Source organism: Salvelinus alpinus, chromosome 4 (assembly GCF_045679555.1).
Source record: "Salvelinus alpinus chromosome 4, SLU_Salpinus.1, whole genome shotgun sequence".
NCBI lineage: Eukaryota > Metazoa > Chordata > Actinopteri > Salmoniformes > Salmonidae > Salvelinus > Salvelinus alpinus.
This window is the reverse complement of record NC_092089.1, coordinates 61,242,299-61,259,229: the sequence shown is the minus strand read 5'-3', so window position 1 is coordinate 61,259,229 and position 16,931 is coordinate 61,242,299. Positions and strand designations below refer to the sequence as shown.

General features: G+C 42.6%; 1 protein-coding gene across 1 annotated transcript; it reads left to right on the top strand.

Annotated features, from left to right (window-relative positions):
- The first annotated feature begins 1,218 nt into the window (after positions 1 to 1,218).
- On the top strand, positions 1,219 to 15,757 carry LOC139574058 (histone deacetylase 3). The gene is made up of 15 exons (XM_071398205.1): positions 1,219 to 1,519; positions 1,934 to 2,016; positions 2,124 to 2,266; positions 4,283 to 4,364; positions 4,609 to 4,665; positions 4,798 to 4,853; positions 4,981 to 5,114; positions 5,956 to 6,036; positions 6,389 to 6,462; positions 6,567 to 6,631; positions 6,823 to 6,912; positions 7,207 to 7,265; positions 14,481 to 14,560; positions 14,732 to 14,889; positions 15,047 to 15,757. The coding sequence occupies exons 1-15, from the start codon at positions 1,465 to 1,467 to the stop codon at positions 15,114 to 15,116; spliced, it is 1,287 nt and encodes a 428-aa protein (XP_071254306.1). The 5' UTR covers positions 1,219 to 1,464; the 3' UTR covers positions 15,117 to 15,757.
- Positions 15,758 to 16,931: the final 1,174 nt, after the last annotated feature.

Here is a 16,931-nt window from a genome sequence, read left to right as displayed (position 1 = left end):
TCAATGGCACTGTCACAGACGCTTTAATGACACAGATACAAAGATGAGTCCTCTATCTCGAGATGGATTCCAGCTTTTGTTAAATTTACATCAAAAGTAGATTTTTTGTTGTTGTTGCATTTTAGCTAACTATAACCCTAACCATTTTCCTAACCTTAACCTATTTCTCATAACCTGCTACGTTTATTCTCCTAAACCTGCTATGAAAAGTAAATTCTGACAAAGGCTGGAACCCTTCTAGCCATGCTGCTGCCCCTGGTCAAGGCTAGAAGCTATCCAGCTTTTGTCAAATTAATGTCAAAAGTTGATTATTTTGCATTTAAGCTAACCCTAACTGTTTTCCTAACCTTAAACTAATTGTTCTAAACCGCTACATTAAGTATCCTAACCTGCTTCAAACATTCTAACCTGCTACAAAAAGTCAAATCTGGAACACATGTCACTTTAATAATGTTTACATATTTTGCATTACTCATCTCATATGTATATACTGTATTCTATTCTACTGTATTTTAGTCTATACTGCTCCAACATTACTCGTCCAAATATTTTCTTAATTCCATTCCTTTAGATTTGTGTGTATTGTTTTGAAATGGTTAGATATTACTGCAATGTTGGAGCTAGTAACACAAGCATTTCCATACACCCGCAATAACATCTGCTAAACACGTGTATGTGTCCAATAAAATTTGATTTGAATAGAGCCTCACAGTAGTACCACAGATAGAACAATGAGACATATATTTCACCGGATGTATAAATGTGAAGCATATAATTGGCGTTTCCACTTACTACCAAATATTGTGGTGAGAGGAAGCCCAGAGAACGGCAGTGGGAGAAGATAGAGCGATAATTTCTTTTAAATAATAATAAAAAATAAAAATAAGATAGAGCGAGATGGATTTTGGCCGATATTATGCTAATTTTCTCATCGATTACACATTTGATCTCAATACAGTTTTGTGTTTCCAAAACTAAATATGTTACGAACAGAGTGGACCAAGTTTTGTAGACTTTACCCTTTGCCAAAGTAAAAAAAAAAAAGCGTTGTTTAGTAGGAGTGCGAAGGCGAATTGAGTTATTGCACACGCGCTCTTCACAAGGCGTAAGGCGTTCCCTAACGGAAATATGCAAATAAATGCTAGAACGCGCCAATAGGCTCTCGCTAGCTCGTGCTTGGCTCCTTGCTTGTTCTGCCCACTAGTATTAATTTGCTCCCATTGGAAACGACAGGCTATGTTCTATCTTGGGTTAGTTATACAAATCTTTGGTGCTACTCTATTTTCCAAAAACTGGTTCCCTTTTAGCAATGACCCCCTACTCCCGCCCCCTTTGACTGTCGCTGGACAATGACGTACGTTTTACTCGCCGTTTACAAGGGTGGCTACTTGCTAAATGAAGGAACTATATATTTACAGTAACAAACACCCAGCGAACCGTATAAAAAAATAAGGCTAATTTGCAATGTCCAACAGAACAGCATATTTTTATGATCCGGACGTGGGGAACTTTCATTATGGTAAGATTTTGGCTACACAAAGCTAGACTCAAGCATAGCATATTAGCAAGCCGGCTAACGTTGCTAGTTTATTAGATAAATAAGGTTAGGGTAAGTTATTTCCTTTTTAATTTGTGATTTGATCGTAACGTTATTATATTCTTATTTATTCTAGCAATCAGGTCAATAGATCTCGCCGCAAACTCGAAACGTGTTCGCTAACTAAGGTTACTAGCTAATAGTCGTGTGTTTGCAAGAGTAAAGATGTTTTATTCTATATTCTTCCTGGCTAGGTAGGTTATGAATGATAGCTATCATCATGCAGAACCACACAGAAATGAAGAAATTGAAAACTGCATAGAATAAATTGATAACTGCATAGGAGAGAATAACACTAACTCAAACATTATTTTTGCTTTTTCTTTCTTTATCAAGGTGCTGGTCATCCGATGAAACCCCATCGTCTCTCTCTGACGCACAGCCTTGTTTTGCACTATGGCCTATACAAAAAGATGCAGGTAAGTCCTGCTGATGTTAAACATGCTGAAAAGTACCAGATGAAACCAGACTCTTTCATGTCCTTCTTGACACCATGTTCATGTATTGACTGGTCCTTGTTTTATAGGTTTTCAAACCATACAAAGCCTCCCAACATGACATGTGCCGATTTCACTCAGAAGATTACATTGACTTTCTTCAGAAGGTCAGCCCCAACAATATGCAGGGCTTCACAAAGAGTCTCAACACCTTCAATGTGGGGGATGACTGGTGAGAATGTCTTATCTATATTTTATAACAGGGGTATTCAACTCTTCCCCTATGAGGTCTGGAGCCAAGGAGTTTTCTGTTCTACATGATAATTAATTGCACCCACCTGGTGTCCCAGGTCTAAATCAGTCCCCGATTAGAGGGGAAGAATGAAAAAACCCAGTGGAACTGGCTTCGAGGTCCAGAGTTGAGTTTGAGGGTTCTATAATGTATTAGCCTACATTGCTAACCTGGTGTAAATTTGGATTCATGTGTGACTTGAGGACAATGCAACACTGTGAAATACATAATGTGTCATAATACAGACGGTTGTTGATGTAATATTATGCTCACTGTAATGTGCAACTTGTTATCAATATCTGTTTGACGTACACATACAGTGGGGAGAACAAGTATTTGATACACTGCCGATTTTGCAGGTTTTCCTACTTACAAAGCATGTAGAGGTCTGTAATTTTTATCATAGGTACACTTCAACTGTGAGAGACGGAATCTAAAACAAAAATCCAGAAAATCACATTGTATGATTTTTAAGTAATTAATTTGCATTTTATTGCATGACATAAGTATTTGATACATCAGAAAAGCAGAACTTAATATTTGGTACAGAAACCTTTGTTTGCAATTACAGAGATCATACGTTTCCTGTAGTTCTTGACTAGGTTTGCACACACTGCAGCAGGGATTTTGGCCCACTCCTCCCTACAGATCTTCTCCAGATCCTTCAGGTTTCGGGGCTGTCGCTGGGCAATACGGACTTTCAGCTCCCTCCAAAGATTTTCTATTGGGTTCAGGTCTGGAGACTGGCTAGGCCACTCCAGGACCTTGAGATGCTTCTTACGGAGCCACTCCTTAGTTGCCATGGCTGTGTGCTTCGGGTCGTTGTCATGCTGGAAGACCCAGCCACGACCCATCTTCAATGCTCTTACTGAGGGAAGGAGGTTGTTGGCCAAGATCTCGCGATACATGGCCCCATCCATCCTCCCCTCAATACGGTGCAGTCGTCCTGTCCCCTTTGCAGAAAAGCATCCCCAAAGAATGATGTTTCCACCTCCATGCTTCACGGTTGGGATGGTGTTCTTGGGGTTGTACTCATACTTCTTCTTCCTCCAAACACGGCGAGTGGAGTTAGACCAAAAAGCTCTATTTTTGAATCATCAGACCACATGACCTTCTCCCATTCCTCCTCTGGATCATCCAGATGGTCATTGGCAAACTTCAGACAGGCCTGGACATGCACTGGCTTAAGCAGGGGGACCTTGCGTGCGCTGCAGGATTTTAATCCATGACGGCGTAGTGTGTTACTAATGGTTTTCTTTGAGACTGTGGTCCCAGCTCTCTTCAGGTCATTGACCAGGTCCTGCCGTGTAGTTCTGGGCTGATCCCTCACCTTCCTCATGATCATTGATGCCCCACGAGGTGAAATCTTGCATGGAGCCCCAGACCGAGGGTGATTGACCGTCATCTTGAACTTCTTCCATTTTCTAATAATTGCGCCAACAGTTGTTTCCTTCTCACCAAGCTGCTTGCCTATTGTCCTGTAGCCCATCCCAGCCTTGTGCAGGTCTACAATTTTATCCCTGATGTCCTTACACAGCTCTCTGGTCTTGGCCATTGTGGAGAGGTTGGAATCTGTTTGATTGTGTGTGGACAGGTGTCTTTTATACAGGTAACGAGTTCAAACAGGTGCAGTTAATACAGGTAATGAGTGGAGAACAGGAGGGCTTCTTAAAGAAAAACTAACAGGTCTGTGAGAGCCGGAATTCTTACTGGTTGGTAGGTGATCAAATACTTATGTCATGCAATAAAATGCAAATTAATTATTTAAAAATCATACAATGTGATTTTCTGGATTTTTGTTTTAGATTCCGTCTCTCACAGTTGAAGTGTACCTATGATAAAAATTACAGACCTCTACATGCTTTGTAAGTAGGAAAACCTGCAAAATCGGCAGTGTATCAAATACTTGTTCTCCCCACTGTATATCTGTGTGGTAATGCATGTGTCCTCTGTCAGCCCTGTATTCCCGGGCCTGTTTGAGTTCTGCTCCAGGTATACCGGAGCGTCACTACAGGGAGCAACACAGCTAAACCACAAGGTATGTGCACGCGCGCGCACACACACACACCATGTTGTACCACTGTGAAGGTCAGTTTGTTTTAGGGAAAACGGTAAGCTCAGCTTCTTTTTTTGTCATGTCAGGACTATGTTATAAATGTATTCTATCTACTGGTAGGCTATATTTATTTAGGCCAAGCAAGTAATTCAGCAATTTACAGAGCCAGGTAAATAGTCGACCAGGCTTTGTGATTTGAGTATTGATCGGGGCCATTGTTTTGCAGATATGTGATATTGCCATCAACTGGGCTGGGGGTCTTCATCATGCTAAAAAATTTGAGGTAAGAATTATGCGACATGCATTTGTTTCTTGACAAAATAAATTTACAATTTATTACGGCCTCTGGTCATCTTTTAATATGCCTATGTACAGCTCTTTATGATGTCATGATTTCACTCGTTTTTGCTTTTAGGCCTCTGGATTTTGCTATGTGAATGACATTGTCATCAGTATACTGGAGCTTTTGAAGTAAGAGTAAAGCACCCTTACAGTCTTTGTATTTGACTATTTCCTAAATATTGTTTTTTTCCCTCTGTTTCTGGATTCATGTCCCTCTAAGGATCACTGACAACTAATAATGTAAATGTATCTTTAGATACCACCCACGTGTGCTCTACATAGACATTGACATTCACCATGGCGATGGGGTGCAGGAAGCCTTTTACCTGACTGATCGGGTTATGACTGTGTCCTTCCACAAGTATGGGAACTACTTTTTCCCAGGCACAGGTAAGACAAGCCATATGAGTGTCTGTTATAAATCAGTGAGAATACTCATTGAGAAATAGAGAGACAGTTTGTCTTAATGACTAAATCATTGAATATCTCTATGGGGCAATAGAGGTGTCTTAGGGCAAACACAGGTCTGAGCTATAGTTCGAATCAGTTTGTTTATTGGTATATTTTTTCATTTGGTCCGGTTGGTTTCACATTGCCAAATGTCAAACAAACTAAAATGCCTGAACAAAATCACATGTTCATGCAAGTCATTTGTTTTGTTGGCGAAAATGCTCACGTTAAATCCATTTATGATTATCCAGAAGCATAACTTGTGCATCCCAAACGTCATATTACTTTCGCTTTGGTCTTCCAACGACATGTGGAAACGGTGCAATAACTACTCTAAATGCAACGTGAATAAGCTATTCAATAGCCTATATCCCCGGTATAGCCCCCCATCTCCCCTAATCTGCATCAGATGTGTTCATAAATGCGCCGCTACTCACAGAATGTTTCAGAGTGATCAAGTTATAGTACTGTGCATTTTATCAAATGCTCGCAGTCAAACAACCAGTAATAATGCATGCCTCTGGTTCTTTTCCTGTGTTTGGTCCGGACTGTGATCTCACCTGCAGCGAACCGCACCACGGTACATATAGATATGGACTGAGACCACCCTTTTTGAGCGAACCATAGTGCATTGTTTAGTGTGGATACTGTTCACACCAGTCCAAAGGGGGAAAACACGGCAAAGTTCGGGAAAACTGCTCCAAACCAATATGGTGTGAAAGCCCCCTTAATGAGCCTATTCTTTGATAAACAAATTGTGTTTGTATATTTTGTCCCATAGGTGACATGTATGAGGTGGGGGCTGAGAGCGGCCGTTACTACTGCCTGAACGTGCCTCTCCGGGATGGGATCGATGACCAGAGTGAGTAGTGTCCTTTCTGGATCCCCCACTCAGGGTGGCTCTCTGGCAATCCAGTCTGATAATGCTATTAGACTCAGGCCAGTGAGATGTCTCTGGGGAGTGCTTTCATCAGATATGTGTTATGCTGCCTGACGTCTAAACTATTAACATCTCTCTGATGAGTGTTAAAATGTGTTACAATGTGTTACAAAGGGTCTGATAGTATACTGGATAATAACCAACAACAGATGTTTCCTGATTTTTGATAGGGGATCAATTGAGCAAAACATTGCATAATTGGCAAGAGTGCTTGAAAGGATGAATTCTCTTCATTTTGTCCAATACCTTATCATTATAGCACTTTGTTTCTTAGGCTACAGGCAACTCTTTCAGCCAGTCATTAAGCAAGTGGTGGACTTCTACCAGCCAACCTGTATCGTTCTTCAGGTGAGCATTTGGCAGCCAGAGATCATCATTTGTGTTTTCGCCTGAGTGGCATGGATTGTGGTATTGAATATGGGACTCATACATGCACCTCTTGTCATTGATAGTGTGGGGCTGACTCTCTGGGCTGTGACCGACTAGGATGCTTCAACCTCAGTATACGAGGCCATGGGTAAGTGTCTTTGTAGTGATAAGGATTCAGGTTCGGGGGATGGAAGTCAATGTACTCTATAATATGAGGATATACTGCAACCTACTGGTAGGAGGGCACATTTTAAGTGATTACAGAAAATCCCTTACCAATTTACACAGGAGCCAGGATATGGTAAACTCTCTTACCCAGGGTACTTATTTTTCCTATAGGGAATGTGTGGAGTTTGTAAAGAGCTTCAGGATTCCCCTGCTGGTGCTGGGAGGAGGAGGGTACACAGTACGCAATGTGGCCAGATGCTGGTGAGTACTCATTTATTTCATTGCTGTAACTGAACTATAGTGTAGAACTCTGGACCTCGAAGCCAGTTTCACTGCCTTTTTTCCATTGTTCCCCTCTAATCAGGGACTGATTTTAAACCTGGGACACCAGGTGTGTGTAATTAGTTATCAGGTAGAACCGAACCAGCAAGCTCTGGACCTTGAATACACCTGGTGTAGAGGTTAGGTGACAGTTGTTTTTAATGAAGACCGAGAGAGAATGGTCTCAGTGTATATGGAACCACTAAAGACTCTGTTGTTCTTCCGCCATTCTAGGACCTATGAGACCTCCCTCCTAGTCGATGAGCCAATTAGTGATGAGCTGCCCTATAGTGGTAAGTGAGCAAGCTTTTTGTACATTGGTTTGATATTATATTGACATAATATGATGTACACTGAGAAAAATATGAAAGCAAAATGTAAAGTGTTGGTCCCATGCTTCATGAGCTGAAATAAAAAGATCCCAGAAAATGTCCATATGCACAAAAAGCTTATTTCTCAAATGTTGTACACAAATTTGTTTACAACCCAAAGCATTTCTCCTTTGCCAAGATAATCCATCCATGTGGCATATCAAGAAGCTGATTTAAATAGCATTATCATTACACAGGTGAACCTTGTGTTGGGGGACAATAATAATAATAGTGCCGAAGGAGATGGCTGCCGTTTTACGATCCCGTAACCAATTGTGCTATTGTGTATGTTTTTTTCACGTTATTTGTAACTTGTACATAATGTTTCTGCCACTGTGTCTTATGACCAAAAATAGCTTCTTGATATCAGGGCAGCAATTACTCACCCTGGGAAAAAACCTCTAGACCACCTTTACTACACACACACAGAGAGGTGTACAAAGGTCTCCCTCACCCTCTATTTGGCAAATCTGACCATAATTCTATTCTCCTGATTCCTTCTGACAAGCTTAAACTAAAGCAGGACTCGGTCAATAAGAAAGTGGTCAGATGAAGCAGATGCTAAGCCACAGGACTGTTTTGCTAGCACAGACTGGAATATGTTCCGGGATTCTTCCGATGGCATTGAGGACTACACCACATCAGTCACTGGCTTCATCAATGAGTACATCGATGACATCGTCCCCACAGTGACCGTACGCACATACACCAACTAGAAGCCATGGATTACAGGCAACATCTGGAATGAGCTGAAGGCTAGAGCTGCCGCTTTCAAGGAGTGGGACTCTAACCCGGAAGCTTATAAGAAATCCCGCAATGCCCTCCGACGAACCATCAAACAGGCAAAGTGTCAATACAGGACTAAGATTGAATCGTACAAAGGGAAGCACAGCCGAGAGCTGCCCAGTGACACAAACCTACCAGATGAGCTAAATTATTTCTATGCTCGCTTCGAGGCAAGTAACACTGATATTTAATAAGCTTACGTATCGGCCTCACGCCTTCGTCAGAGCTTTTGTGATTAAATTTTTTTTTGCACCCTTATGTAGACCTGGCCCCACCCACATCCGTTCTACACATCGGAGGGGGTTGGAGGCAAAGGAAAAACAAATAAGTGCTACCAAATATAACAATATGCATTTTAAAAATATTACAAAAGTGTACAAATAAGGCGTATTGAACACGTCTGTAAAACCTCAATGAGAACATAGCAAGTTTTCATTAGTCATTAGGTACATCGTACGAAAAACGTCAGAGTGATCTACAATAGACACATATTTCATGTTCAAATTCACAACATAACATACATAGGCATTTCATCATTAAGTCCTTTAGGAAATAATGTCTGGAGGGTGAAAATCCCAAAACATTCTCTTTTACTCAGAGTATTATTAATATCCCCTCCCCTGTCTGATATCTTAACTTTCTCTATGCCACAAAATCTAAAGGTGGAAATGTTATGCTTCAGGTCATTGACATGTACAGCGACTGGATATTCCCTGTCGTTTCTCCTGATTTAACTTTTATGTTCACTAATTCTCTGTTTGAGAGAGCGGGTGGTTTTACCGACATAACAGAGCCCACAAGGACATTTAATCATGTAAATAACATGGGTGGTGGAACACGTAATAATGTCATTTATTTGGAACCGTTTTCCTGTGTGTAGGTGGCAGAAATATTCACACTTCATCATATTGTTGCACTGTGCGCATCTTCTGCATTTATAGCTACCATTTGGTAGAGGGCGTAAAAAAGCTTGGCTGATTTTCTTTTGTGGCTGGCAGTTGGCATGAACCAATTTATCGCGTAAATTGCAACCTCTCCTATACACAATATGTGGTGGATATTTAGATTCAGCCGGCAAAGCTGGGTCCGATGATAAAATATGCCAGGGTTTCTTGACCACACCTCCCACTTTTCGCGAGTTCAAAGTATATGTAGTTGTGAACATTACGGAGTGTTCTTTAGCTTTAGCGGGTCTTTTTTTGTAGCAGTTCATCTCGTATTTTTCCCAATGCCAAATTATGAGCTTCATCCACACATTGTGACGAATAGCCTCTTCTTAGAAATCTAATGCGCATCTCCGCTGCTTTTTCTAGATAATCCTCTGTGGAGTGGCATATACGGCGCAGTCAAAAGAAAATGGCTTCTTGAAAGTCCTCTTTTTAATGGCTCAGGGTGGAAGCTGTCCCCCTGCAATAGAGTATTTCTGTCCGTTTCTTTTCTATACAGGGTTGTAAACAGGGTTCCATTTGATTTCTCAATCCACATATCGCGATAATGAACACGTTGAGTGTCACGTTCAATAGTGAATTTGAGATTAGGGTCAATGTCATTTGAGTAGTGCCATAACAGCTCTTCTTCAGTTCCTTCCCATATACAAAAAAATGTAGTCAATATATCGATACCACTTCAGGACTTTATTCAAAAATGGATTCTCGTTTTCATTATTAACAAAACGTTCTTCAAAAAGACCCATATAGAGGTTAGCATAGCTCGGAGCAAATGTAGAGCCCATCGATGTACCATTCGTTTGGAGGTAGTATTCATCATCAAACCTGAAATAGTTATACGTCAAAACATATTCAGCCAGCTCTAGAATGAAGTTTGTTGGTGGATATTCATTAGTATCTCTCTCCCAAATAGTGTGCTAGTGCTGCCAGCCCCCCCACATGGGGAATGCTGGTATATAGACTCTCGACATCTAATGTGACCAAAATACAGTCTTCTTTTAAACCCGTTATTGGTGAGATCTTGTTTATGAAGTCTATAGAGTCTTTTACATATGATGGCAATGATTGCATATGAGATTTAATAAAATAGTCTACGAAGTTCGACAATGGCTCTAGTGTAACGGATGTGAAATGGCTAGCCAGTTAGCGGTGGTGCGCGCTACTAGCATTTCAATCAGTTACGTCACTTGCTCTGAGACTTAAGTAGGGTTGCCCCTTGCTCTGCAAGGGCCGCGGCTTTTGTGGAGCGATGGGTAACGACGCTTCGTGGGTGTCAGTTGTTGATGTGTGCAGAGGGTCCCTGGTTCGCGCCCGTGTCGGGGCGAGGGGACGGTTTAAAGTTATACTGTTGTATTACTGTTCTACTGTTATACCATTGAGCCTATTCCTGCAACCACTGGTCTGCCTGGATAGTTGCCTTGTTGTGTTTTAGGTTTGTGTAATTTCGGTAAAATGTATAAGCATGGACGTATGGCACATTTGCAGCAAAGATATTCATATTCAGGTTTTGAGATAAGGTTGTTTAATAGGGCTTGCTCCATATTAGAGCATATTTCCCTTTAGAACACCTGTGTGGGATCAACACTCAGTTTTCTATAGAAACGTTCATTGCTGAGTTGTTTCTGAATTTCTTCTTTATTTTTTTCATAGTCTAAAACAACCACAGCACCCCCCTTGTCTGCAGGTTTTATAACCAAAGATGAATCTTTCATTAATTCATTGAGTGCCAGTTCTTCTGTTCCAGTGAGATTCTTCTGAATGTGGTTTGTTTGTCTCGTATATACTGACATGGCTTCTTGTTCGACTAACCTACAATAGGTATTAATCGAGGAGTTGTTAACCATGGGACAGAATTTGCTTTTGGGCTTAAAATGGGTACCAGGTCTTTGATGTGTTACTAGGCCCGAATCAGTGTTTTGCGAAAACACATGCTCAAGTTTAATCTTGCGAAAGAATTTAAACAGATCTACTTTTGTAACGAATGGTTTATCTGTACATGTAGGTACAAAAGAGAGGCCCTTAGATAAGACTGAGACTTGAGCGTCAGTAAGGTCTTTTTTGGAGAGGTTAATTACCGCATCCTGCTGTAGCTCCGTGTCCACGGCCTCTGTTTCTGGTCTCCTCTTCGACCGCTTGCCTCTCCTGCATCGTTTCTTTTCTTTCGTGGAGCCCTCTGTTGCTTCCGGGCTAAAAAAACGGACCGTGTGCGGTTTCCTTTTTCCTCCATCTTGTTCAATTGTTGCCATGCACCTGCAAATAAGATTGCTCAGATGTGCGAGTACCTTTTGAATTTTGAGGCAAGTAACACTGAAACAATCATGAGAGCACCAGCTGTTTCCGGGCGACTGTGTGATCACGCTCTCCATAGCCGATGTAAATAAGTCCTTTATACAGGTCAACATTTACAAGGCCGTGGGGCCAGATGGATTACCAGGACGTGTACTCCGAGCATGCACTGACCAACTGACAAGTGTCTTCACTGACATTTTCAACCTGTCCCTGACAGTCTGTAATACCAACATGTTTCAAGCCGACCACCATAGTCCCTGTGCCAAAGAACACTAAGGTAACCTGCCTAAATGACTACCGACCCATAGCACTCACCTCTGTAGCCATTATGTTCTTTGAAAGGCTGGTCATGGCTCACACTCTACTCAGCAAACTGGATGCAGTCTATCACAGTGCCATCCGTTTTGTTAACAAAGCCCCTTATACCACCCACCACTGCGACCTGTATGCTCTAGTCGGCTGGCCATCGCTACATATTCGTCGCCAGACCCACTGGCTCCAGGCCATCTATAAATCTATGCTAGGTAAAGCTCCGCCTTATCTCAGCTCACTGGTCACAATAACACCCGCCTGTAGCACGCGCTCCAGCAGGTATATCTCACTGGTCATCCCCAAAGCCAACACCTCCTTTGGCCGCCTTTCCTTATAGTTCTCCGCTGCCAGTGACTGGAACGAATTGCAAAAATCGCTGAAGCTGGAGACTTACATTTCCCTCACTAACTTTAAACATCCAATCTACCCACCCAATCTACCTACCTCATCTACATATTGTTTTTATTTACTTTTCTGCTCTTTTGCACACCAGTTTCACTACTTGCACATCATCATCTGCTCATCTATCACTCCAGTGTTAATCTGCTAAATTGTAATTACTTTTCTACTATGGCCTATTTATTGACTTCCCTCCTCACGCCATTTGCACACACTGTATATAGACTCTTTTTTTCTATTGTGTTATTGACTGTACGCTTGTTTATTCCATGTGTACCTCTGTGCTGTTGTTTGTGTCGCACTGTTTGCTTTAACTTGGCCAGGTCGCAGTTGTAAATGAGAACTTGTTCTCAACTAGCCTACCTGGTTAAATAAGGGTTAAATAAAAGAAAGTTGCCAGGCACGACTCAACACCATTATCAAGTTTGGCGATGACACAACAGTGGTAGTCCTGATCACCGACAATGATGAGACAGCCTATAGGGAGGTCAGAGACCCAGTCGTGTGGTGCCAGGACAACAACCTCTCTCTCAACGTGATAAAGACGAAGGACTACAGGAAAAGGAGGACCGAGCACACCCCAATTCTCATCGACGGGACTGTAGTGGAACAGGTTGGGTTGAGAGCTTCAAGTTCCTTGGTGTCCACATCACCAACAAACTGTCATGGTCCAAACACACTTGCAGTCGTGAAGAGGGCACGACAAAGCCTATTCCCCCTCAGGAGACTGAAAAGATTTGGCATGGGTCCTCAGATCCTCAAAAGGTTCTACAGCGGCACCATCGAGAGCATCCTGACTGGTTGCATCACTGCCTGGTATGGCAACTGCTCGGCCTCCAACCTCAAGGCACTACAGAGGGTAGTGCGTACGGCCCAGTACATCACTGGGGCCAAGCTTCCTGCCATCCAGGATCTCTATACGAGGTGGTGTCAGAGGAAGGTCCTAAAAATTGTCAACGACTCCAGCCACCCTAGTCGTAGACTGTTCTCTCTGCTACCGCAAGGCAAGCGGTACCGGAGTGCCAAGTCTAGGACCAAAAGGCTTCTTAACAGCTTCTACTCCCAAGCCATAAGACTCCTGAACAGTTAATCAAAGGGCTACCCAGACCCCTCTTTTACGCTGCTGCTACCAGAACCCCCTGTATATTGCCTCGCTTGTTATTTTACTGCTGCTGTTTAATTATATGATTTATTTTCTATTTTTACTTAAGGAATTTAAAAAAAGACCAAGCATTGTTGGTTAAGGGCTTGTAAGAAAGCATTTCACTGTAAGGATTACACCTGTTGTATTCGGCGCATGTGACAAATAAAATTTGATTTGAATAAAAGGTTCATTTCTTTACCAAAAGCCACATCAACATCGTTTTAGAGCTTTTGGCAGTACGGCCAACCGGCCTCATAACTGCAGACCACGTGTAATCACGTCAGCACAGGACCGTCACATCCGGATTCTTCACCTGCAGGATTGTCTGAGACCAGCTATCCGGACAGCTGATGAAACTGTGGGTCTGCACAAACTGTCAAACGGTCTCAGGGAAGCTCATCTGCGTGGTCGTCGTCCTCACCAGGATCTTGACCTGACTGCAGTTCGTCATTGTAACTGACTTCAGTGGGCAAATGTTCACCTTCGATGGCCACTGGCACGCAGGAATCCCAGTTAACTGTACCGGGCAGATGGCAGAGTGTTTATGGCGTCGTGTGGGCGAGCGGTTTGCTGATGTCAACGTTGTGAACAGAGTGCCCCATGGTGGAGTTATGGTATGGGCAGGCATACGCTACGGACAATAAACACAATTGCATTTTATCGATGGCAATTTGAATGCACAGAGATACCGTGACGAGATCCTGAGGCCCGTTGTCATGCCATTCATATGCTGCCATCACCTCAGGTTTCAGCATGATAATGCACAGCACCATGTCGCAAAGATCTGTACACAATTCCTCAAAGCTGAAAACCTGCATGCTCGCCAGATATGTCACCCATTGAGCATGTTTGGAATGTTCTGGATTGACGTGTACAACAACGTGTTCCAGTTCCCGCTTCTTCGCACAGCCATTGAAGAGTGGGAGAACATTCCACAGGCCACAATCAGCCTGATCAACTCTGTGAAGGCGATATCGCGCTGCATCTGGCAAATGGTAGTCACACCAGATACTGCTTGGTTTTCTGATCCACGCCCCCCCATTTTTTAAGGTGTCTGTGACCAACAGATGCATATCTGTATTCCCAGTCATGTGAAATCCTTAGATTAGGGCCAAATTTAATTTTTCCAATTGACTGATTTCCATATGAGCTGTAACTCAGTAAAATCATAAAAATTGTTGCATGTTGCGTTTATATTTTTGTTCAGTAAAAAAGCACTTTAAAAAAAAAAAATGATATTTTTCTTTCTCATCCCTCCAGAGTACTTTGAGTATTTTGCTCCAGACTTCACACTCCACCCAGACGTGAGCACCAGGATAGAGAACCAGAATTCAAGACAGGTAAGTTTGAGAATGCACTGCATGCTCTCTCCCTCTTCTTGTTTTTTTTTGTATTCCTGAAACACAGTCTACATAATGTTTTCAACACAAGGATTCAAACTATTGAATATGTGTGACCATGAAAATGATTCTCTCCAGTTTAAGTGATTTATTTTCCTCCTGTTTGTTTAGTACCTGGAGCAAATACGTTCGACGGTCTTTGAGAACTTGAAGATGTTGAACCACGCCCCCAGTGTCCAGATCCACGACGTGCCCTCTGACATCCTGAGCTACGAGCGTACTGACGAGGGAGACCCAGATGAGAGGGGCTCAGAGGACAACTATTCCAGGTGAATACACTCAGTCAGCTTTGTGACACACAGGAACATATTAGTAATGGAATCAATGTGACCCGTTTTGGTCTAACTGCATATAGTATCTGTGTGAACTGTGAATTGTATGGTGTTTGAACATTCTGTAACTAAACGGCTTATGTTCTCTTTACAGGCCGGAGGCAGCCAATGAGTTCTATGATGGTGACCATGACAACGACAAGGAGAGCGACGTGGAGATCTGAGGGCTCAGATGTCAGACTTTTCCCTCTGAACTGATTGGGAAACCATAGTCTCAAGGCTGCAGTCTAAGGAAAGTGGACACCATGATTACTCTTCCCCAAGAACTGGGTGATTTAACCATAGCCATCTCATGGACCTGACTGTACTTAATGCGAGAGACTACCACCATGAATTCCTTTTTATTTTTTACTATGTGTGAATGACTATGTTGAGTACATCATCCTGAGCAGTTCTATTGCCAAGCACTTCCTCAACAGTTACGGAGTCAGTCACCTTCTGACTCACCTGAAGAAGACGGCCAAGAGGCTTTCTCACCTGAAGAAGACGGCCAAGAGGAGCCCAATACACATTCATGTACTGAAACGTTATGTGGTCTCTTATTGTTTTAAATGTCTGGGCCTTTTTCATCAGAACAGGATAGAAGAGTCTTCGTCCTAAAAGGTTGTCAGGTTAACGGTCCAGTGAGGGTTGACTTCCTGTTGCTAGATGCTGTGTCGAGGGGACCTGTGTCAGTCTTATATTGACAGTTTTTCACTTCACACATTGGGATCACAGAGGTCCGTCCTTTGAATATCAAGTGTTTCAAATGTTTTGATGAAATTGTATAATTTTTTTTATATATAAAATAAATTACAAAACTTAATGGCTACAATGCTTCACAAATAAGTTGTCTACACTGGAAAATGTAAATGCAGTTAAAGATTTTAGTGAGTTAGTTCATAAGGAAACCAGTCAATTGACAAATTAAAATGGCCCTAATCTATGGAGTTCACATGGCTGAGAATACAGATATGCATCCGTTTGGCACATACCTTAAGGTAGGGGCGTGGATCAGAAAACCAGTCGGTATCTGGTGTGACCATTTGCCTCATGCACTGCGACATCTTTGCATAGAGTTGATCAGGCTGATTGTGACCTGTGGAATGTTGTCCCGCTCTTCAATGGCTGTTCGAAGTTGCTGGATATTGGCGGTAATTGGAACACGTTGTCGTACCCCGATCCAGAGCATTCCAAACATACTCAATGGGTGACATGTTTGAATATGCAAGCCATGGAAGAACTGGGACATTTTCAGATCCTTGCTGTGAATTATGCTGAAACATGAGGTGATGGCGGCGGATGAATGGCATGACAATGGGCCGCAGGATCTCGTCACTGTATCTCTGTGCAGTCAAATTGCCATAGTGTTCATTGTCCGTAGCTTATGCCTGCCCATATAACTCCTCTGCCACCATGGGGCACTGTTCACAACATTGACATATACACTGTCTGCCATCTACCTGGTAGACTTGAAACTGGGATTCAGCTGTGAAGAGCAGACTTCTCCAGTGTACAAAGAAGGTGAACATTTGCCACTGGAGTCAGTTACGAACCTAGTGTGGCCGACGAGCACGCAGATGAGCTTCACTGAGACAGGTAACAGTTTGTGCCAAAATTCTTCGGTTGTTCAAACCCAGTTTCATCAGCTGTCTGGGTGGCTGGTCTCAGTTGATCCCACAGGTGAAGGCAGATGTGGATGTGGCTGGCGTAGTTACGTGGTCTGCGTTTGTGAGGCCGGTTGGATGTACTGTCAAATTCTCTAAAACGGAGGCTTATGGTAGAGAAATTAACAGTCAATTATTTGGCCACAGCTCTGGTGGACATTCCTGTAGTCAGCATGCCAATTGCACATGCCCTGAACTTGACATCTGTGGCATTGTGTTGTGACAAAGCTGCACATTTTAGAGTGGCCTTTTATTGTCCCCAGCACAAGGAGCACCTGTGTAATTATCATGTTTAATCAGCTTCTTAATCCAGCCACCTGACAGTAGGCAAAG

Bases quoted from the DNA above. Each gene is read 5' to 3' on its own strand.
- LOC139574058 (XM_071398205.1), top strand. From the start codon at position 1,465: ATGTCCAACAGAACAGCATATTTTTATGATCCGGACGTGGGGAACTTT. The intron at 5,115-5,955 runs GTAAGACAAGCC...TTTGTCCCATAG, and splicing joins CTACTTTTTCCCAGGCACAG to GTGACATGTATGAGGTGGGG. The intron at 7,266-14,480 runs GTAAGTGAGCAA...TCATCCCTCCAG, and splicing joins TGATGAGCTGCCCTATAGTG to AGTACTTTGAGTATTTTGCT.